This window comes from Gallus gallus, chromosome 1 (genome assembly GCF_016699485.2).
Source record: "Gallus gallus isolate bGalGal1 chromosome 1, bGalGal1.mat.broiler.GRCg7b, whole genome shotgun sequence".
NCBI classification, from domain to species: Eukaryota; Metazoa; Chordata; class Aves; order Galliformes; family Phasianidae; genus Gallus; species Gallus gallus.
This window is the reverse complement of record NC_052532.1, coordinates 31,022,344-31,046,460: the sequence shown is the minus strand read 5'-3', so window position 1 is coordinate 31,046,460 and position 24,117 is coordinate 31,022,344. Positions and strand designations below refer to the sequence as shown.

The following is a 24,117-nucleotide window of genomic DNA, read 5'->3' as shown; positions in this document are numbered from 1 at the left end:
CATAATGCTTTTGTGTCGGACAGCGAGTTGAGTGCAAGTTGTTAGTGAGATCGTGATAAGGCAGGAGGGCGGAGCGGTTACCTCATATCTGTCCCTGGGCTCTACCGCTGGAAAGAATCGCCTTCTGAAAACGTGCAGAAACTGATAGGGTTGCTTAAGCCCTAATTACGGGACGGATCGGAACGGCTCTTCTGATTGAATAACTCCTCGTAGGGATTTGGGGCTCGGGTAACCTTAAAGGGAAGTCAGGATGGCTCGGTGGCTCGTGTTACGCTTCTGAGTCGTTAATGTGTTGAGTGCTTAACTGTCCTTTGGATCGTAGGGAACGGCAGTTAACTTAGAATGATACCGTAGGCATCCAAACGTTCTTGTCATGGGAAAGCAATGGGGAAAGCCTCTTGTCAGTTCACCGTAGTGTCTTTCCTTAACGCGAGCAGTGATTTCCTCGAATGGAATGGCACCGTGACTAAAAGTTGCTGTGATTTAATTGATTAAATCCAAATTTAAGCATTTCTCTTTATTTTTAACCGGGAAGCTGTATGTAGAAATGCACAAAAATGCTCCTGCCACGTGGAAAGGAGTTGGAAGTGATTCCAGCGACTTCTTTTTAGAGATTTTAGGAATATGAAGGGTTTTGTTTGTTTTCCTCAGAGGAGACAGACGTGGGAGGGGGAAGGGCTGTGTAGGCTTTCACGTGAAGTCACAGTGTTGGACTTGTGCAGATTTTTTCAGTAGCTCACAGTTGCTAATGTGGGAAGTTCTAGAGTGGTAAGTGGACCAACTAAGAAATAGACTGGGTTTCTTTCATGGCTTGCTTTTAAGTTACTTGTCAGTAGGCAGAACAGACAGAAACTTTGTCTTTAGAAAAGCATAAGATCACTTTGGTGAGAGAAAGATTAAGAAAGAGTGCTTTCCAGACCTTCTCTAATAGCGGTAAAGCTGAAATCGCTACTTTATCTCAGGCTGAGATCATATTCAAGATTGGGAATACTTCTCTAGGAGTTTAGTGAGGTGTTTGAGCTTTAGTGCACAGTGCTCAAACACAGTATGATGGTTGTTGACCACCTAAAACTTCAATATGAAGGTGTAAGTTTACGTTCTGTGGTTACTCAGCTGTCCCTTCTGAAACATCCAGGAGATGAAGATTTTTTGCTCTCACCTGACTGTAGTTTGAATAGCATCGTATGTATGATTTGTGGCCTTTGCCTTGTAGATGGTTCTGCTCGTGATACGGAGTGCTTTGGTTACAAACGTGTTTTTACCTGTTACAGGAATTCTTTGCAGAATGCTCTCAGTCTTCCATCACCCTGAGTGTAGTAAAATGTGCAAAGCCTACTTAAAGTTTACTTTGTAATGGCCTTCCACTTCAGTTCCGCTGTAAATAAGTTGCGCTCTACTTCCTACTGACATCTGAACTGCTTCTTCAGTGCAACAGTTTGTATGAATGAATTTTAAAGTGGTTAATCTGCCAAACTGTTGAAGAGGAAAATAGCTTTTATACATATCAGAACCGTTCTTATTGTCTTTATTGGCCTATTTTGCAGACTTGGAGATATTGTGCCTTCTGTAGCCATAAATTTCAGAGCTTTCTAATGTGCATGTTATGTAAAGAACACTTCAGAACAAGGACTGGTTCATGGCTTTTCAGCAGTGTGGGCACACTTTATTGCATCTGTATGTACCTACCTTACCTGGAAGAGTAGTGAGCTCGCTCTGAGAGGATATGAGCATGGTGATTATTTTTAAGCCAGCGGTGAGGCTACAGGTACAGCTTACAAGCTGTGAATATCTCTTTCTGGCTCTGAGGGTTGAACCAAACATGGCTGGTTCCTTTGAATAGGAAGTTGGCTGTAGTCATAAAACAACATGGAGGACTGCAGCTGTTGGAAGGTGGACTTTTTTGTCTTAGTTTCCTAAAGTTGCTGCTCTGCTGTCCTATGCGGTTATCCATCACATCTCTACACCTAGGCTAGACAGCTTGCCGGAGGCCTAGTGACTGTTGGAGGGACTCTCTAAGGTTGAATGTGCACGATCTGTATTTCAGTAGTCCATACCAGATCCAACCAACAGTTCCTCTCTGTGAGGAGGAACTATTTTGTTTGTTTGTTGTTGTTTTTTAAAGCCTGTTGCTTCTAGAGACATACTGCTTTCCTACAGCTCATATTTATGGCACTTCTGATTGTTTCTCCAACTGAAAATCTTAAAAGAAGCTAATTAAACTTAACCAAATGTGGAAGTTGTCATTTTTAGGCTGGCAGAATTGTTGACCGATATGACAAAGGATGATCAAAATACCGTGTTTAATTATCTACGAAGTAGGCAAAATTAAAATATAGTTGATGTTAGATGCAGCTGTGAACAACTATGCATGCAGCCGTAGGCATGTGAATATCTGCATGTTACATTTGTGTATGTAGTGCTAAAGTGAATATTTTCTTCCATTTTCTTTTTATGGAGTAATGCTTTCTCACAGATTATCTTGATGAAACACTGGTGTTCCCTTCTTCTTCCCCAGGAGAACACACAGGTTGAGTTTTCACTTTTTGGGTATTGGAATGCATTCATTAGGGATTATTTGGTCCATCTTCCATAAAGGAAATTTGTGTCTGCTTTTGGTGTATTTGTGGTTGAGGAGGTTTGAGGATAACTTGGCATTGGGTTACCATGTGACATGTGGAACAACCAGTGTGCAGTGTCCACCATCACAGCGAATGTGCTCGGGTAATGTTTTAATTTGGTTCTGTGGCCGGTGGCATTCTTACATGTCTAAGATTATTTCATATTTTTTCACTTCCATGATATCAAGTAGAATGCTGAAGAAGTTTTCTAGAAGCAGTTTTCTGAAGCCCAGTGCTGTTGTAAACTGCAGTATCTGATCACTTCTAGGTGCTAGCAATAATGTCTGTCTTAGTGCACTTGATGCAAGGATTGGCAAGCTCCCACTAAAATGCACTTGCTGTGTCTTTAAGTACCACTTAACTGTGCATCTTCCTTCAGAGGTAGTATCTGTCAGTTAGTTAACCTGGCTGATGCTCTTAGCGTTTGGAATTATTGCTGGGATCAAGTGAGTTAACGCTTGTATTCCTGCTGGGCTTTTGTTTGACTGGCAGCACTAACAACAAAGATATATCCAGATGCTGATGGATTTCAAGTCTTCACATAAGTCTGTCCATACCATTAGCAGCAACAGTGCTGCAGCAGTGAAGACTTCTTTCTACCTTTGGTGTGCCACAGGAGAAGCAGAGAACTTGAAATGGAATTGAGCCATAATAGTACTCAGTGGCTGTGTTCTCAGGGACAATCTCAAGACAGATGAGCAGTGTTAGTCGGTCTGCTTGAACAAATTACTTGGGTGATGGTGAAGATCCAGGAAGGAGAGAGGAGGAAATACTCTGCTTTCTATACAGCCACAGAGTAAGTGCTTCTGTGCAGTTTAGCTTTTCTTGATTGTTCTTAGTTTGCTACTTGTGACACAAAAGGTGGTGGCCCCTGTGGGCCGATAGGTGTAACAAAAGGTCATTGCAGGTCCCATGAAACAATTGGAGAAAAGCTGTCTGTTAGGTTCTGAACTCACTGGGATTTCAAGATGTTGCCAAATAAAGCTATCTGTAGCAAAGAGGGTAAAGTATGTCCTTCTCTCTAGATCAATGTAATTGTGATTTTCAATAGATTTTCAAGCTCAGGTCTGCTTTTCCCTCTTTCGTGGCAAATAGTTCCTGTTACATTTTGTCTGTCGCTATCAGCATTAAGGAAACCTTCTCACACCCCTTCTTCTATTCTTGGCTGTGTTTTTCTAGCTTGTTTTAGCTATCTTGAAAGTGATCACTGAGTCAGAACCGTGAAAGCAAGTGAACAGTAATTGGAACTGCTTACTCCCCATCTGTCTTACTACTTCTCAAGTGGCACCTAATGCGTTGTTCTACAAATACTGTAAGAGATTTTCTGCAAAATACAGTGGTGCTCAAAACCGTTTCAATTGTCATGATAAAACCTCTGCAAGCTCTTTATTTTTACACCGTTTCCCAAAAGTAAAGCATTTCTGGTGCAAGATTCATAAGAGGTCTTTGACCTATGCTTATAAAATACTGTTATTCAAAGTGAAAAGGAGCTTGAGAGCTGTGTTTTTGACATCATAGCTTTCACATAATGTTCTTCTAAGAGTATGCTTCTGTGAGGCAAAATGCATGTTTGAATGGCCACGTTACTTTCTTTGTCTTTTTGATTTGCTTTTAAATCAATGTCTGAACACTTTACTTCTAAGCTGAAATTATTTCTTACAGAACACAGCTTTTCATAGCTACTAAAAGAGCATGTGGTATCACTAAAGGCTTTATCTGATCTTTAAAATAAAAGAACAGCAGACTTTTAATGGGGGACTCGGTTCTGTATAGTTTTAACAAGAGTGAGGGTATGGTTCTGTGCAATCTTTTGCAGTGCATGTTCCCATTGAAGTAAATCCATAAAATGCTACGTTACCCTGTGGGTTACATAACTCTATTAGAGGGATGCCATTCAGTTCACAGGAGACCAGCATTTAGAAGCTGAGAAATAAGACTGCCATGATGTAGATGAAAGAAAAGAAAAATGATAATCTGTAATTGGACAACTGCATGCTTCTCCCTTTCTTTTGTGGATCAATATAATTTTTCTTACCTCCTACCACTATGATTTTGCTGTTGTGTTAGCTTTAGCGTGAATTCAGTCTTACACTGTCTGAATGAATTTTGCCATCATTTTTCTTTCCACGGCTGAAAGGCCTTAGCTTTTACAGTTCTCACTGTCTTGGCAAGGTCTTCTTAGTTCATCTCCTGCATGCCTGCTGCTAAAGTCCAGCTCCTTGGGTGTGTTCAGGATGTTGTTAAGAAACATAAAGATGTCTTCCTGGTTTCTTTAGCATCAGAGAAGTGATTGCAGCAAGTCCTGCTGTGTTACCATAGCATTGGCTGAAGTATGCTCATTCATCTTGTGGGAATGTTGCATGTGCAGTGTAGCAATGGGACAGGAACTTCAAGTTAGTAGTGTATGCTGAACACGGATCTAGTTTATGGGGGAAAAGTAAATAGAATCACTAACAAAGTTTGCTTGAGTAAATGTAGACTTTTTTTTTTTCGAGGTTATTGACATGGCTGGGTTTGGAAGAGCTGCTTGTGTGGCAAGAATATTCTTGGCCTCAGTGACCTACTGCCGCATATCTGCTCTCTGGTGGAAAGCATGGAAATATTGATGTTTCCAAGTGGGTGGGAAAAAAGCACGTTTTAACTGTTCTTGGAAACCTCTGAGCCATTTCTGCTGGCTCTGATATGTAATGCTAACCCTTCTAGGTGCAGAAGTGTACGTGTGACTAAAGATCTTCAGCAGCAAGAGACAGGCTCACGAGTTTGTGCTGTTTTGGTTTAGTTGTTTGAGCTATATGCACCATGACTGTAGCATCCAACCTGCAATTAGTGCTTGTTATTTGTAAATCTCAATTTCACACAACTTAATCACAGGCTACTTAGAAGAAACTCCTTAGTGCTGACTTTGTGGGAGAGTGTTATGTGGCCTATTTCCTATTGTTTGTTTATTTCTGTTACGTGTATCACTGTGATGCTTGAGTGTTCTGTCAGCAGCATATGGAACAAGTACAGTGCTTATTGCCTTGTATTGAAAGTAATAGTTTTGGAAAGCAAAATGGAACAGTCTTAACTTCTGTGAGTATACTTTTCATCATCTTGTATTAGTCTTCAGAACCTTCTGTTCATCCTCACTACTCTAAATGTACCTGCTTCTGCATGTGGGCAATTAACTGTGGCTCCATGACACACATTAAACCCAGTGAGCATTTGTCCTGTCTTTAGAGCTGTTATGGGCCAAGCTGTAAATTTCTGTAAAGATTAGGGGTTTGTCTTTGATTCAGAACACTTCTGGAAAGCAGTGTTACGAGTGGCAGTTTTATTGCAGCAGCGTTATTCCAATGCCTAGAGAAGCTCTGTGGCTTTGTCCTCAGTACTTCTTCATCCTCGAGAGCTGCCAGAGACTTGACTATAACCTAGATTGTTGCCTGTCAGAGCAGAAAGGGGGTTTTCTCACAAACCTGAGAAGTTTGGCTGAAGAACCAGAAGGGATACAGAAGGGAACCTCCGAATTACAGGTTAGGTATCAGCTGTGAATATATACATCAAATAAAATGAGACTGCGGTGTTACAACTTCCAAAAATATGTATTTTTTCCTTGCTGGCTGACAAGCCTAGCTACATTTAGTTCTTAGCCTGTGAGGTAGATTTACCTAAGCGCTGGTCATCTTGGTTGACAGTGGTCACCTTGAATGTACCAGTGGTGTAGAGTTGGCACTTCTCTAACATCATGAGCTTCCTCATAAAATGAGGCTCAGCTGTGTGTGATAGCACAGCTATAGCACAGTGTATAGGGTCACTTTCTTCAGTGTGTATTTGACAGATATCTGACAGAGAATGAATATCCCTGTGTTTTAGGGATTTTAGTCAAACACGATACCTTTCCTACCTTGCAGAAACGCCAGTCTTCATGTGGATTGTCCCAGTAGCTATGTTGATGCTTGTGATTCTGATGAGCAGCACCGCCTGAGCTCCAGCAGGCTTGGTGCCATGACCAGTGCCCTGGGGAGCCCATTCCAGTTCCCAACTGAGTTGGCCATACTGGTGTTTCCTTCTAGCAGAGAAAGTTTGACAGGAAAGTCTTAGCTATTCCAGCACCTTGCTGCTGTCTGAAGAAACAGTCCTGTTTTATCTTTTCACTCACCCATTCTGTTCTTTGCTGTTTCTTTGGCACGTCTGGCTCTTAGCTAGCTGAGCCTGCTCACCATCACTGCTGGTAAGAAACAGAACTGCTTCTTTTGGTGGCAGCCAGCTTTAGATTAACTGTCTTGGATAATTGGATCCTTAGAGGGTTTGATGGACTTTTTAAATCTGCAGTGTCTCCTTGCCTGAATAGCTCTGACTCTTTAGAATCTGGGTCTACATGAATAGACTTAAACCACCTATAGAGAAGAGCTGTTTCTTCATTGGATCTGGTTTCTTTCTTTCTCTTTGTGTTTGTTGGTTCTGTGACATTCCACTTGTGAATGAAAGCAAGGTGCAAATTGAGCAGACAAAAAGTAAAGACCCTCTTTATAAGGGTCTTTGAGTGTGTCTGTTGGTTCTGTTCTTAGCAAGTTCTACAGAAAGGAATAAATCCAGGAGAAGTGCTTCCAGATTCCCAGTTCAGTCCTCATTTATTGAAGGGCAAACAACATTACTGTGGTGTTACTTGAAACAAGTCAGCCTTTCAACTTCAGGCAACTTATAAGTTTTTCCAAATAAAAGAGAACTGAAAGTTCTTGATGTACACTTGGAAACGCCCAGTAGACTTCTTTTTGTGGGAATATGTGTTGTGATGGATTAAGTGATGCAAGTAGGTGAAAAGCTTTTAAAACGTTCAGCTGTCCCTGGAAACACCATTTCCTCAGTCCATCTCTAGGATGGTACAGAGCTTCCGGCAAAAGTTCTTAAGATGTTCATCAGCAGTTGGACTTTGGCCTCCCAATGGTCCCCAGATTATGGTGGGTCCATACGGAGATGTCTAGAGGATGCTCTGTGTCCTGTCATCACTTACTAAACTTTGGTTTTGCATGTCTGATTGTCAGGATGCTTTTTTCATTAGAAACATGTTTTCTAAGTGAGGAGCCTTAAACGTTCTGTGGTTTCTTAAAGACCATCAAAATGCATAAAGCTGGATAGAGCCCTGCTCCGTACTACCCCAAAAAACTGATGGAAGTAAAGGGTGCTACTGTTGTCTTTTTAACCAAGTGTGTTCCCATGCGTTGAGTGTGTCTGATTATTGTTTCAGTTTTGAAACTGTTTGGAGTTATTAAATAAAAATGAAACTAGTAGACATTCTCTTTGACATACAATGTTTTATGTAAACAGAGCAGTCAAAACAAAGCACTCCTTTAAGTTCAAATGCATCACGTGTCTAAGTTGAGAGATTATAGACAAATGTTTCCTGAGTTTTGTTCCCTAAGGCAACGAGAATACACCAGTGTTGGGTATCATTTTGCACTTGCTTACTGGAGATTTTGTTGAATGATCTTGATTTCTATCCTCCTCTAAAATGAACAAGTGTACTTCTGTTTAGACTGGTCCATAGACCATTACTGGAAGATGACTATATCTAGTTACTGCATTTTGTTTACTGGGCATAAAGAAAGTTTGTGAAAAGAAGCAGAAGTGTGATGACTTCATGTGTCAGTTGTTACACCACTATAAATGCATCACTATTAATTTCCTTAGATTTTTTTTCTCTTATTCTTCCTTCCCTCTGCAAGCTGACTTGAATAATGTTCCTCTGGGAGGAGAATTTAAGTAGTTTCTAATGGGAACACTGATGACATTTAGAATTCCAACTACAGATTTCTAATTAGTTTCACAGTTTTGACCATTTCTTTAATGAACTATGTTTGGGACACATAGATCAGAGCCCTGCTTTCTTGAACTGCCTACAAAAGCAGGGAATGTGTTATGTGATGGCCGTCTGTGATCATCTAATTTCTCAGGTTTGTTTTTGTTTTTAAACAGAGGGTTCATTAAGGCACTTGCTACTGCAAAGACCAAACAATAAGGACTCGATCAGAAGAAAAGTTTTAGGAGACAGATTCTGCCTCTCCCACTACCAGATATCCAAGTAATAAAGCGAAAACCAGTGTAGCTTTTAAGCAACATAGGGATTTAGATGACAAATGTGGTGGTGGTGCTCTCAGCTCTTCCTGATGCTTTTTTCAGTAAAGCCATTAAAGAGTAGGGCTTGAAATACCAGCAAGTTTGCCTCAGGTCTGAGTGCTTATATAGTAATTCTTGGTCATTCTCATTCAGTCGTTTGTGAAGCTTTAATTTGTCCTTTTAAATAAGATTAAAAGGCTTTATAGAGTTCAGAACAAAACTGCTGGTCCCTGTAGGGCTGTTGGGTTGGAACTTAGGGTGCTTATAGCATGTCTAGTGTGACTACAGGGTTTGAAATGCAAGAGATTCAGACCTCAATGTAGATGTTTTTCCAAGCGTATTTCATTCTGCATGTAGATAAGTCATCCAAAGAACATAGACTTGCTGCTTAATTGTGCAGTATCAAGTTTTTTTTAGCTGGTATGATGTGGATCCCAAAGATATTCTGTCCATGCTGTTCTTCTGTACAACTCCTTTGGATAGCACTTAAAAGGTTTGTCCTTGCTATTCCCTGTACTTCACTGACAAGCACAGATGAAATGGTCTCTTGTTATTACAGCTTTCCCTTCCTTCTTTCCTGGATGTTAATAGTTCCAAATTTGTAACAAAAGCAAGAAGCAAGCAAACATAAGCTGCTTTCATTTTGCTTCCTTGCAACTACTACTGTTATGCTAGGGATGGAAAGCAACTAATTCTTCTCCTTCTTCAGCACTTAATTTGGTTGCTTCAACCATTTGTGAAGGACAATTTAAAGAGATTTCTGCAGTGTTAAATGGAGTGGTTTACGTAGAAGCTTATTAGTGTGTTTAACTTTCAAAAGTTGAAGCACTGTTGGCAGGCTTAAAACATGCAAGAACTTTGCATTTGTTGCACAAAAACAATTTCCAAGTTGGAAGTACCAGTTGCTAGACAGTATTAATGATACTCATAAATGGCAAACAGACTGTAAATGATGTGTATCTGGCTCTTAATGTTGTGTGTTTCTAGTCTACGGAGTGTAATGAAATGGAGAGCGCTCATTATATCCATAGTGGTCATTTTTATCTTCAAGTTGCAGCATAAATGAACTGTGTAAACTGTTTCTGTTTTCCAGACTACGTTTTATAAGAAGATGAGGAACAAAAAGCAGTGTATTCAAGATACAGAGGGTCAAAAGCATGAAGGCATGGAAGGTAAAGTCTGTGTATAAAAACATCCAAGTTATATTATTCAAGTTCAAGCTGTGAAAGGTTAGACTTTAAATTTGTTCCTCAATTGGTATGCTGCTTGTTCTGAAAGAAGTTGTGTAAACATAACCACTATCTCAACATAATATTTTTCTTTGGCCTTTGAAGTGCCCTTATCCTTTCCTGTGAATTCTGGGTTTTACTTGTTGACTTCTAGTGGCAGAACAAAAGTAGAAATGGCAGCAGTTACTCAAAAAAATAATGAACTTAGAGTGAAAATCACTGAAGAAGAGTTCTTGTCTCAGTTGGCATTATAAAAATAATTTCCAACTTAAATAAAAGTTGTTCCCATTTTTTTGTGAAATGTACATTATTAGGTAAATATCTGAGCACGTCTGGATTAAAATAGTTCTTAAAGTGGAAAACTGAAGGTAAAGTATGTATATACAAAGATGAATATCTGATATACTGGGATAATATATTTCGTGGACACAGTGCAGTTACATGAGGAGCTTTCAGAAAAGCAATAAGTAAATGACTTCACAGTCAGTGGGAAGTACTTACATTAGGAAAGCATCACAAAGTAATCCTGGAGCTAACTTTCCTTTGTTTTAATGGTAAATCATGGCACAGCATTCTATGAAATGTCGTGCAATATTTTTCACCTGAAATATATGCTTGTAACTTTTCCTCTGGTCAGCATGTTGACTGCAATAGACTTGAAAATGTGATTAATTTGCTTCTTTCTGCGCAGTTGTATTTTATTACCTTGTTACTGAAATCTACAAGGACTTTGTTTCAAAAACAGACAAAAATTCTAAGTGTGAATGTTAATAATACCAGGTGAAGAAATGGAAGAAAGCTGTTCCTGTTCTACTTTATTACATGACGGTGACACATGCCCCATCTGTCTGAACTGCCTTCTGGAACAGGAGATTGGTTTTCCTGAGAACTGTAGTCATACTTTCTGCATGACTTGTATTCTTAAATGGGCTGAGGTAAGACTGGGAAGCAAAGTGTGTGTTTTTCTTTTATTAAGCTGCATTGTGTCCAATAGTTATAGATTTCTTTTTTATTTAAGGAAGAAAGCTACACTGTCTAACTCCATACAGAAGTGTCTGAATGACCAGCTTATAAATAGATCAGTGGGAAACTTTCTTCTTAATGTGATGTAGTACTTTGTGTTTGGCTTCTACTGGGCATCATGCCTTATTAATGGTTTAGGGATTTAAGGAACAGTAAAAAGCAACAATGGCTGTCTGGAAAATCAGATAGTATAACGTACATGTCATAATATCGCAGTGTCAGTCAAGCTTAATCTTATTTAGTTATGTGCTGCTTCTCACACTGTGAGCTCTTAACACTGAAGCTAGTTGGTTTTTTCATGTTGGTTTACAATACAAGTCTGGTAACACCATGACTGTTCTAGAATTCTCCTAAAAGGCTTGAGTGATATTCAGAATAGTAAAATCAGATGAGCTGTAACTTCGTAGATAGGGTTAGAACCTTGAAGTTGCTTGTTTGAACAAATTCTTGTTCATCCTGTTTAATCCCCTTTTTCATCAGTGTGTGTCTTGTAAACAGTGCATTAAGTCTTTGAGTTGCTACTTTGTCTTTCTTTTGTACTCTTGAATAGGTTATTGGTTATAGAAGATCCTGGTTTCTTTGCAATAGATTTTTTCTGCACTGAATGGTTATTTTAGCTTATCCTGTAGAAAGGTTGTTGTGTGTGTGCCTATACGTGCAATATGCATGTGTACTTTTAAACTTGTTTTTAACCTTAGTTTTTGTGTTCTTTTATTACCAGAGGTAGACAGTATCACAGATAATTTCTTAAGATTTTATGTGGGCTTCATACTGTCAAAAGTTATTAGATGAAATTTTAGTTTGTAATCACAGAGCAGGTGACAAACTTAAGTCTCCTATTGTCAGATTTTCTGTTCTGCAAATGATTAATTTTAATGCTTTTATTTAGCAGTGAACAGGAAATTCTCATACAAAACTTAATCCTGACTTCCTTAGCTGGTAGTTATTATGGCAGCTGAATGGCAGTCAGCAGTGACATTACAGAGGAAGCAGTACGGTAGGCTGAAGGCTTGTTGCTGCATTCCAGTGTGCTCAAGGTGGGCTTAAAAGCATCTGATAGACAATGAGAAAAACAACTTTTTGTTCTGTATCATTCACTTGCCAACTCTTCTAAAGTTTTTGTCATGTCAAATTTATTTTGGCATGAAATGCTATACAAGTAGAATAGAAGTAACTTCTGCTTTTAAGAGTTGACAGGTGAACTGGATGTGATGCCATAGAAATAGTGGGGGATTGTTTTTAATGCTGCATAAGGCTTATGGTGCTTCTTTCTACATATGACAATTGATGGGTAAAACCAGCCACCCTTCCTCTGATGCTGGACCTGTTCAGTGCATGAAATCATATTCCCTAAAGTGATAATTTAGTCTTTAAGTGTGTTAAAACTCTGTGATAAATGTGAAGAGGCTTTGCCTCTGAGAAACAGATGAGGTTTTCTAGCTTGAACTGATAGAATTACAAGCACGTGTCCACTTGAAGTGTGCTGTGTGTTACTAAATAGCATGTAAATAGTTATTTCCTTTTGGAGAAACCTGTTGCATAAGGCTTGCTTTCTCTGGTAGTTTTTGTTAATGATCAGTCAAGAACTAAATAATTAATAGCCATTTTAAGTCCTTCTGAGTAATTAAGATTTCAAAACTACCTGCTCGTTTAAAAATATGCTACCAGGTGCCATTTAAGGAGTGAATATTTTTTCTTGAGTATAAATAAATAGGTTTCATGAGAATTTTCCTTTTTCTGTGAGCATTGGAGAACAGTTAAAAATAAAAAGCCTAAAACTCTCAGAAATTTTGCTTCATTATTATATTCTTATTGTGCTGTTATGTAACTACAGCTGTACTCCATATACTCAACAACCTTGTCAGCAGTCTGTGTTCAAGTTGGGTATTTTTCTATCCTTGTTGCACCTAGGGTTTGAAATATAATTGTACATAATCAAATTGCACGTGGTGGTTGTTTTTCTGAGAGTTTATGGCTTTTTTATGTGCCTGTGTGGATCCTAACTGAAACCGGGGTAGTTCAGGCAGAGATGAAGGGCATGTTTGCCATTTTGTTTTTCTAATTGTGAAAGACTTCCAGTACTACAACTACAGGATGTGTCCTGTACCAGCGGGTTTTCTTACTGCAGTCAGCAGCCATACAGCTCTGAAGATCTTACTTTTTAAGATGAAGTTTGAGTTTTTTTGTTCCTTCTAAGTGAATTACTGCTGATTGATTCCATGAAAGGCTGAAGTAGGATATTTGCCACAGAACACTAGATACATGATCTCCCAATGACTAAATCTGGATATTTAGTAGCACTGCAGTTTAGTTAGTTAAACTCTCCTATGCTATTAGAATGTCATCCTTTGTGCCTCTGACCGTGCTAACTAGTGCTCTCCCTCTTAAGAGCTTCTGAAAGAGGTGAAGTGGCAGGGAGTGTTCTCAGTAAGTATGCAAAGATTAGTGTAACTGTCATTCATCCTGTGCTTGCTGTCACTCTCCTCTGTAAGCTAACACCATAATTTACTAATGTAGACTTCGAAGCTTGAGGCTTTGTCTTTCAGTATGGTTGTCAGACAATCATGCAAAGTAGAGAGAACTTAAATGCCTAAATCTGAAGCTAAGGCTTCAGACTCGGCATTCAGTGAGAGTGCTGAAGGAAAGTGTAAGGGTTACCTTCAGTATAAGGAACATGTGCATGATAATATTGTTCTGCCTACATAAAAACTCCTCTGGAGTCTTCAAATACTGTCAGTATGGTTGTGTTACATCAAGGGAAGTAATAATGTACACGTTCCCTGTTTCATACAACTAGTAAAAACAGGTCAAAGCTATAAATGGGTAAGCACATGTTCTAGTTTCTACGGGAGGTCTGAATGCATTAAAGCTTAAAGGAGATTGACTAGGTATTTATGTCCATCAGATAACAAAAGTATCTGCAAAATCACTTCTGCTAAGACAGCTTCTGTAGCAGCAAGGTTATCGTGCCTGCATGCATTAAAGGAAAACTCTTTGCTATTTTGTATTCTAGTCAAAGGTGACAGTTTTAAGTTAAGGGACATAAAACATTTACTCTTCTTTTTTGTAGGCATTTAACTTCCCTTCTGTTCTTCAGAGTGCTAATAAATATGCTGAATAATTGCTCTTCTAGTAATTTTTCTTATGAGCAGTCATGAGAGGAAAAGAGTGCTGAAAAAAGATTGAACATTTTCTGTTTTATCAACATTACTGTGCAAGAGAGATGTTGATTTTTAATGGCCCTTCCCTAGTAAGCATATCTCTCCTGATCTTTGTGCCTGGCTTCTCTCATTCATTTTTTTTCTTATCTGGAGAGCTTGGAAATGGAGTACATTTAGCTGTAAGTTCTCCAAAGCTTTGGAGCACATTGAAGCAGACTCTGTGCAACGTCAGTCCAAAGAAGAAAAAGAACAGCAAAAAAAAACCTCAGTGATTTGCACAGAGTTCACTTGCATTACATTTCTAGCAGGTGTTCTAATCTTAGAACGGTCGTTACTTCTTTGTTGTTTGTTTTATTTTGAAGTGTTCTGTATGGTAACTGGAATTCTTAATTAGTGTTCTTTCTGATCTGGATTTCTTTTGTCCTAAGGAATATAGGGAGAAAGCAGCTTACGTGGCATCGTGTTCCACAGTGATCTGCTGCAGTGCAAAGCACTGTGGGCAGTACTAGGGCTATATGCATGAACTGAATATGCAGTGTGTTCAAAAAAAAACCCTAAGCCTGAAAAATAACAAAAAAGCTTCTCGATTGAGGTCATGAATACACAGACAGTGCATCTGAGGAAAAACTTTTTACAAGTCCTTGTGGAAAACCTAGACTTCTTTTTTCCTAACTGCATGTTCTTTTCAAATTACACGTTCTCTGATGCATCATTTTTCTTGGCAGATTTATCAAGTGAAGTACATTCATGCAACAGCTTATGAAGGTGTTAGGGAAGTACAGTGTAAAACTGTGTGGATGTTTTTGAGCTTGGGTTCAAGTTCTCCCAGTAAGATAGTGTTAAAGGAAGCACAGTGACATAGTAGTTCTTCATGATTTCACAAATCCTTACAGGTCCATGAGTGATTTTATCCTTTCCTAAAGACAGCCACTATTCCACTAGTCCTTGTCAATATAATATGGGATATAAAAGCAACAAATGACTATTTTGGATAAGAAATAAAAGCTCCCAGCTGGAATGCCTTTAGTAGAGAAAAAACAGCTATTTACATAGTAACTAATTAGTGTGTTGATTAGATATTGAGACTGGAATCTGTCCTTATGTGCTCTGTATCTTCATTTTCAGCAGTGATATTTCTGAAAAAAGAAAGCTTCAGTAGTTATGGTACTTTTTCTAAAGCATGGCTACAGGAGCTTTGAAAGTATTTTGTGTGTGTGTGGGGGGGGGGGTTGTTGCTTGGAGTTTTTATTATCATTTCAAGTGAACTGAAAAAAAATCATCCTGGGTCTTGACTTGTTTCTAGAAAACAGTGTATTTCCTGATGTCATCTTTTCATCCAAATGTGAAGAGGTGTTTCTCACTGCATGTATGTCGTGGTCTCTCGTATCACTGAAGGTGGAGGCAGAGTTGTTGAGGAATGTTTTCTGAACTGTTTGGGTTAATTTGAACTTGAGTAGCTTCCTAAGAATTCCCAAGACTTATGACTGCTTCAGCCTTTGTCTTCATCACTTTGTTCAAATGCTGTTGGAAGTGATGCTTTTAAAAATAAGGGACACTTACTCTTTCAGATTAGAGATTACTGTTTTGTGGTAATTTAAAGAACACTGAATACCAAGTTACACCTGTGGAGCTAAAGCAGGATTTTGCTAGAGGATCATCAGAAGCAATTAAAATACTATTGAATGTATTTTCAGAGAACTTAGGAACAGGTGCAGGTGCTTTTCAGGGAGTTACAGGTTCTGTGAATACTTATGTGCTGTATGAAGATAATTCTTCAGATCTCACAGGATAGGTGAAAGAAGGGGTTGCTGCAGAGTTACCAGTTCTAATGTGAAAACTGTAAGGTAGTTTCATGTAGAGAATAAAACAGATATTTTGAACGGTGTGCTGTGTTACTTTTTTTCTCCAGGTAGTGTTGGGAATAGAACTTGCAAATATTGGCTGTCCGGTTGTATTAAGTACGTGTTCTTTTTTGTTCCAAGTTTTAGATATCTATGTTAAATTAAGATATTGTATGGAATTATAATTCTTCTAAGGTTGTGATACACACACCCTGTTTTGCACAATAAAAGTGAGAGCTACTGTGTGTACTCATTCTGTATCAGTGGCTATTTTTCTTAGGTATTTTTCCCCCCAGATGGATGGCATACATTCATTATTGTTCATAATGTTTCCTGCATAGAAACTTCAGCAGAGAGGAAGGGCTGACTTGCCTTGAATAAAAGGATGTCTTGATGTCACCTTTGTCTTCTGAGCCATCTTCTCAGAAATAACACCAGGGATGAGTAGAAGGCCGCCACTCTTCATGCTTTCTTGCTTTCTTATTGTAAGGGTGTAGCCATTTTTTCTTACTCCCCAACTTCTTCCTGTAGCATAAATTTGGCCTTGCTATTGGGGAAAAAGGGCAGAAGTTGGTTGGTTGGTTTTTTTTTGCTTCCATTTCCACTGATGCGTGTTTATACAAAAGTGTAGTATAGACAAAGTAACCTGGATTTCTTCATGGTTGCTGACAATTATACCCTGTTGGGGAACACAGGGCAGTGATGCACTTGAGACTATACTGTCTTTTCTGGAATTTTTCCTGAGAGTTCTCTTGGGATGTGGTGCAAACTGTCAGATATTTCTAGAGCTATGAAGAGCAAGTGGGTAGGAGTAGAAACAACATCTGGTATTTCTGAACATATCTGAGCCTAACTGTAGCTTTTGATTCTTCCAGATAGTTTTCCTCTCTTTTAACAGTAACAGTATGTAACTGTTAAGCATTTCTCCAGGAAAAACTGGTCATGTGAATGCTTTCCTAGTGGAGTAAAAATGCTTGTCACTTAACTGCTGCTAGTAACACTCAGCATTCCATGATATGTCATTGCTGTGAATAAACGTAACTTACTGTGATGTAAACTTGCGAGCATAAGTTAATATTCATGTTTTGACATTGAATTTATACATACTGTCTTGCAAAAACTGAACTTTCAGTTAATCTAAATCTGGAAATGGGACTGAGAATTACTAGGAAAACTATGCATCCTCCTGTCTTTGACAGTCATAAATACATGTATGAATGGAAGTACTTAATGGGAAGTTTGCAGCAGGTTCATACTGCCAGATATGCCAGCTGAGCACCACGTTACTGCAGGGTAGCTGTACGTTCACTACAGGACAAAACCTGTTGTAATCTGAGCCCTTAGGGATCTTGCTTAGTTGCCCAGTATGCTAATTTTAACATAGCAGGAATAATCAAAAGTCCCACAGTAGGGGAATAGCTTTCAGGTGGGATAAAATACTGGAGTTTCATAAGGAGAAGGTAAGGACTTTAACTTGTCCTGTTTGACAAATTGTTCATCCAAGTACCCCTGTCTGGTCATTTTTTTTTTAAACTGTTTTTTTCTAAATTCAGTTTAACTGTTCCATCTACTTCAGTTGAAATTGGAAGCTGTCCAAATGCTCAAGGTTTTGGGGACTGGGTTACATGAATCATAAGGAAGTTGAGCACTCTGAAATGGAGAAAGGAAGAGAATCAACTGGAAAATGAAAAGTCCTGATGAAAAGATTAGGAATTCGTCACTGAACTTCAGGGCAGAGTTCACATGCAAGTTTCTCATAATTGCTTCTGCAGTTCTAACACTACATTTTACTTTCATACATAAAAAAGTAGGGTTATAGTTCTCTTCAGGGCAGAAATAATACACTTCATATATTGGTTCTTGTGCAGTGAGTTAATTAGAGCTGAAGGCTTTATGTAGAGTTTTGTGGGTGTTTGGTTTTTCTTTGTTTTGTGTTTGGATTTGTTGTTTGTTTTTTTCTTTTTTTTAAGACTTCAGAACTGCACTGCTAATGGCTCCTAAAGTGAAGGCTGGAGTTTGAGAAGACCAACAGACATGTATATGAAAGTAAAATGAATAAATGATTCTGTAGCAGGAAAAGCTAGTATCTGGTTTCATAGGGGTTTCTCTGAGAGTGGATTCTGTCATCCAACTGGGCCAAGTTTTAGTTGAATTTTCTGTTGTTATTAGTATTTTATTCTTCTGAGTGTAACTGTAGGATAAAATAACCTTCTGTTTCACTCTGTTGCAAAGTATTTTGTAAAACTTGAGCTGTTTTAAGCATGGGAGTCAGTTCTCTGTGCAGACTGCAAGAAAGGGGAGGAAGTAGTGCATTCAAATAGATGCGTGAGTGGAGCAAAGATGTTACCTGTTTGCTTTTGATCTGTCCAGTTTTGTGCTATTACAGGAAGGGGTGTGAAAGGGGACTGACTCTGGTTTTAGCTTGGTTTCTTTCTGCTCTTTTACCTCTGTTCATGTGAATTTTTGGATGGTGGGGGCTGTTTGGAGTTTTGTTGTTTATTTTTCAGTTATATTGCTGCCAGTGCTACTAAATAATAGTGTCAGTTTGCACCACTGTTCATTGTACTTGAGGGAGGAACTGGTAAGCACAAGAAGATAATTATATCTTCAACACTTGCTGGCAACGTGCAATAGACCAGCAGTGCACTGTGATTCTTGGCTGTATGTGGGAGCTTTCCAATGTTTTGTTGCTTCTGGGTCAGTATTGGAAGTGCCACAATGGTATGGACATCAAAGGCTAAATATGAAAAGTCCTAAATAGGCAGCAGAGAACTGTGAAAACAATACGCTGCTGGCAGAAAGGAAGGAAGATTGGGAAGTTTGAGCTGAGATCAAAGCAGTACTGACTTGCAGGGAATGACTTGTTTGATTTCTGTCAAAAAGATACTGGTGGATTTAAAAGTTTGATAACTCAGACATCAGGAGATGTGCCAGTGAGCTCCACACTTGTTAGAGGACTGAAATTGAGAAGTGAAACTGCTCTGTATGACGTCTGTCCCCACCTATGTCCTGTAGTTATGTACTGTTTTATTCCTGGTGTTTGTTAGTATTCCGTGCTCAGCATTAAGGAATGAAGATGCCGTTTGTGCGTTGGTGTAAAACCAGCATTACCTACCAGGGATTTAATTTTCTGTTGTTCAGTTAGCTACTATATTATTGAATAAAAGTGCCAAAACCTGAGATTTTTCATAGCTTACTATCAGTTTTGTAATGGGAAAAATAATTTTTCAGACGCAGGCTTCATGTCCTATTGATCGCAGACCGTTTCAAGCAGTATGTCAGCTTGGTGCATTAGAAGATCAGATAAAGGTACGTTTCAGGCCTACTTTTTCTTATGTGGCTTCAGCTCTATTAGTGTGAGTTATGCTGCAGCCTTTTATTCTGATGTCTGTGTTAAATAAGACTCCATAATGAAATAATTACAGCTGTAATGTTTATATTAGGTACTGGAAGCTAGGAATTACTCTAATAATTTTTTCAAACAAAATGTTTACAGTAATAATAATCATAATGTTGTTATTGGTACTGCATACTGTTTTTGAGCATTCCTGATATATCCAGAAATAGAACAACAGTAATTGATCTCCAAGTACTTTTTTAAACTAGGCTATGTAAACAAGCACTATATTAATAAGCATGTGATCTTGTATATTCTTCTTAGCTAAGAGAAATCTTTTATGTTCATGGTTTCCAATTCAGGGACAAAAACTAATGAATGAAGGAGGAGTCAGTTAATGCTAAGCCTTGCTTAGCCTAAATTTTTGAATCTTTTCACCTTTCAGTTCTGAAAATCACTGCCGTGCAGAGCAGGTTATCAGTCAGGAAAATTAAATAGTGATAGACTAGCTTGAAAACATACATGGAAAGATGCTGATATTTCTATGCACAGTTTGAGATTCTGTGGTAAAATTGTGGTTACAAGTAATTCTGAAGCTACTGGCTTTGCTTCTGGCCGTGCTTAGGAAACGGACTCCTCCTGGCCATTTCTTGTGCTTCTAGAGCCCCAGGTACTCAACTGCAGAGCAACAAGGCAACAGCCGTGGCTGTTTCCTTCTCAACAAAAACCATATGTAGCATGTTCTGTTGTTTTTATTTCTGAAGAACCACAGAAGCAGCTGAAGGCAGATAAACTCAAGTTTTCATTTGGAAGAGTTTCAAGGCCATATCAAAATCTGGTTTGAAGGGGTTTTGTTCACAGAACTGCATTATGAAAAGTAGACAAAGAATGAGGGCCCTACTCTGAAAAAGAGCAGTAGGGACAGATGGAATGTGTACTAAGAGTTGTTGACGTAGTGGTCAGTGTTAGCGGGGCCAATGTCAGCACATGGGCAGCATGCCCATTGTGATATTCATAAGTAGAACACTAATAGCTTAAAAAAGTAACGAAGTTGAGATTCTAGAAAAAGGAAATATTAAATGTCTAGTGAAAGAAATGGAAATGTAGCCAATGAAGTAACTTTGTCACTGAAAAAATTTCATCTACCAAATTTTCAGTGAGGGATAGTGCATAGACTTGAGATCCTTGCTGTGGCAGACAATGTTCAGGGAGTTCTGATGCTGAGGAATTACTGTGCATCTCTGGCATAGTCTATATATATATATCAATATGTAAGGTTTTTTTCCTCCATTTAATGAAAAAAGTCTTCAAATCTGTGAACTGTGAGATGGAGAAATTAATGATTTAAGAATAGTTTCAAGTCCTTCTGTTTGAGCTTTTTGTGTAGACCTTAAGAGAACTTGAATACTGTATTTACTAAGATTCTAGACCAGACTGACTTAATTTTTTCAATGCAGATTCAGGTAGAAAAACAGCAAAAGAGAAGGAAAGAGGAGGAATACTGTACCTGGAATAAGGAAAAATATAACCATGCAAAGATGAGAAGATTCCTGAGGTTGGTAGTGCACTTAATATAGACCGTTCTAATTTGGATTATCCAAAATCTAAGTTGAAGTCTCACAGAAATATACACCCTGGAATTAAAATAATAATAATAATAAAAAAGTTTGTATAAAAATTTCCAGCAGTGGTAGTTGAGCTTCTACTACTTTTGCTGATGTAATTTCGTCTTAAATACTCTTGTATCAATAAGTCAGGAGCAATGTATTTCTTACTTTGAGATGTGAAAGTAGTTCTCTTTTTTTTTTCAAGGAAATCTGACAAATTTCATACAATTTCAGATAAGATTTTATGTGTAGAACATGTTTCAACCATCTTATATTTGGTTATCTGAACAGGCAGTTCCTTTTTTCTTGCGTATTATGAACTTCAGTGATGTTCGTTTTTGCCATTAAACAGTTGTAGTGTACAGCTTTTTTCATTCTAGTGAGTTTGAGAGGAAGGTATGGAAATTACTTTCCTGTTTTGAAAAAAATTGGTTCTCACATCTGTTGTATTGCATAAGATTGAGATTGCACAGCTAAATTCACTAAATAGTGATAATTTAAAGTCACTGTTTCATCAAGTTTATGATGTATACTGAGTCCTTGATCAGACTTCACTACAGAAAGGATAACTGGAAGTGAGTTACTTTTTTTATTATTACTATTACTAGAAAATTGATGGTTTCACCTCTCTGAATCACTCTTGACTTCTGTATTCTTTTAATATTAATGTCAGCAGGTTGTGACTCCTCTCACAAGTTTACCATGAAATCAAATGAGGTTAACCATTCAGATTTAACACAGGAAATTATATTTTGTTGTGTAAATGGATTTTTTTCTATCTTTAAGCTTTTTAAAGCACTTCAGCATTTAATACATGCAAGATGATGTTCAGGATACAAGGTTAGGCTTTAATAGCAGTCAGAATGTTGGTTAATGAACATGAAATAAAAATTCTTTGAATCAGAAACTGATTTTGAGTGTATAAACTCATAGTTTAGGTCTGCCCATTGCTGCTTTGTAATATCTTCTGTTAATGTTGCAGAAGAGCTGTATGTTCAGACAGAGGGCCCTTAGCAGCAAAATTGAGGAAAGCTGTGAAGAAGAAATACAGTAAGTTATTTGTTCTGTTTGCTGAAATTGCTCGTTTTTATTGCACAACTCTTGAATTACTTTTCTTGATGTGCTTATTGTTTTGATATTATATTATTATTGCTTATATTTGCACATATAAACCAAATGCCAGGGAATTGAAGCTTGGAAGAATAAAGTTGCAATATCGGGAACTACTGTACTTGCTTTACTGGAAAGACTACCTCTTCCACTTCAGTCACAAAGGAATTGTATTTAGTTTCAGCGTAAGGTCATTTTATATAAGCATTGCTGATGCACAGCTAATGGTAAGCAAAGACCAGGAAGTTTTTTTTTTTTACTGAGAGTTCAGAAACAAGAAGCACTTAGCAGTATTATGAGGTTCAGTTGATGGGTACTGTTCTGTGTATTCATAACTCCTGAAAGTAAGCAAGTATCAGAAGAAATGAGAAGTGATTGATGTATGAACGATTATTGTGAAGACTTTACTTTTACTGAAGTTGTGTAAACATGTTGCAAATCATCTTGAGATACTTTTTTATTAACATCCTGTTGTGTTAGCAGTTTTATCAAACAATTAAGAACTAAAATGTTAAAGTCTAGATCACAGTTTTGCTTCTTACTTTACACAGGTAATATTTTGTCTGACAAACAAAGCAAGAAAGCTCTGTCTGCAAAGGTAAGCAAGGTTGGTTCTGATAATGAAACATTTGTAAACGTTTTTCTTCATGAAGGCATCTTTCAAACAACCTCTTACCCTATTTTTAAGTTAACTCCATATTCATTAATTCTAGAATGATACAAAACTGTTCAGTTTATCTTGCTGTGTTGTAAAGGAAGTGATTAGAATACAGTATACTGATTGACATGATGTTCTCTCTTTCCCAGACATTTTTGAGGTGGTAAATATTTTGTTTAGATTAGGATGTCACATTTAAAATACTGTAACTACCCTACTTTCATCTTTATTCATCAAAAGAAGGTGGGATCAGCTACGAGCTGTTAACCTAAGTATCATTGTATGAAGGATGTGAGAATTTTTGTTATTTTTTATGAAAATTTGAAAAGGAGTAATTAACCAATTTGTTAGGAATAAGCCATGGACATTCTAGTTTGCATTAAGTTGATTTTTAATAGGAGATTTCTCTATGAATGCTTATTTTTCTAGGTTTCTTATTTTTGTTCATAATTTTTAGCATATAATGCATGTTCTCAGTGGAATTTTTAAGCAGCTACAAAAGCTCTGTTGTTTGATTTCTGCTTTCCCTCCTTTCAGAAATATTTCAGGTTTCTGTCACACAACTTAGTGATCAGTGTTTTCCTGATCATAGGAAGTTAACCTGTAAATTCATTTGCATGAGGTAGTTGTAGGAAATTGATTTCATTTCAGAATCATAAAATCCTTAGAATTCAGAGGGACTTCTAAGGCCATCTAGTCCAACTCCCCTGCGATGAATAAGGATACCACAGTTAGGTCAGGTTGTTCAGAGCCTGGTCCAGCCTGGCCTTGAATGTCTCCAGGGACGGAGCATCCACCGCATCTCTCTGAAGTATGAGTGAGCGTTGGCGTTCATGATTTTGTCTTACCTAAAGTTTAAAAATTGAGAGGAAAAACTGCTCAGGTCCTTATTTTGCCTACTGCCTTGTTGCATGTAGTGTAGGGGCATGTAGTATATCATGCAGCATTCTGTAGCTGGTGGCCTGAGTAGTCCCTCACACATTTGATTCTTCTCCACCACAGTTATAAGGCTCTCTTTAGCTCCAGCCTCCCTCTCCCAAGTCAGGTATTTAAAATTTTTGTTAATGTTGCCAGCTAGAGTTAACGTTGCCTTTCATTGATTTGAAGAGGTTTGGGACTGAGAGGGTGGTGCTTAGTGGTAGATCAAGCACTAATTTAGCTTCAAGGTTGATCAGTGCTTCCGTATCTAACTTCTGTGATTTATTGTACCGATCAGTAGTGTTGTCTCAAACAGTATAGATTACAAAAGATCTGAATAAAGAGAAGTAAAATTTGGGAGGATGTATGGTGCTTACTTTAATTATCCACTACGCGTTCAACATTTGAAAGGAAGGCACTCATTTCCTAACTGCACTTCATGAATATATCTATGGAACAGTTGGGAACATTTGTGTTTTTTTTGATGGAGGGGAAAATGCTAATGTTCAAAACCAGAGCATC

The 24,117-nt window shown here is 38.0% G+C and overlaps 1 protein-coding gene across 5 annotated transcripts in view; it reads left to right on the top strand.

The window, feature by feature from the left end:
- Window positions 1–24,117, top strand: part of SCAF11 (SR-related CTD-associated factor 11) — a 41,541-nt gene that overhangs the window by 732 nt on the left and 16,692 nt on the right. The window contains exons 1-7 of one of the 5 annotated variants that reach the window (XM_046937936.1): window positions 87–7,555; window positions 9,805–9,883; window positions 10,721–10,875; window positions 19,197–19,274; window positions 20,760–20,857; window positions 21,892–21,959; window positions 22,571–22,617. In XM_046937936.1, the coding sequence (XP_046793892.1) occupies window positions 7,475–7,555; window positions 9,805–9,883; window positions 10,721–10,875; window positions 19,197–19,274; window positions 20,760–20,857; window positions 21,892–21,959; window positions 22,571–22,617 (606 nt within the window). In that variant the 5' untranslated portion in view covers window positions 87–7,474. Of the gene's footprint in view, window positions 1–86; window positions 7,556–8,936; window positions 9,205–9,804; window positions 9,884–10,720; window positions 10,876–19,196; window positions 19,275–20,759; window positions 20,858–21,891; window positions 21,960–22,570; window positions 22,627–24,117 lie in introns of those variants that run through there. The other 4 variants (XM_046937933.1, XM_040695417.2, NM_001397916.1 and 1 more) reach the window with 4 other exon arrangements.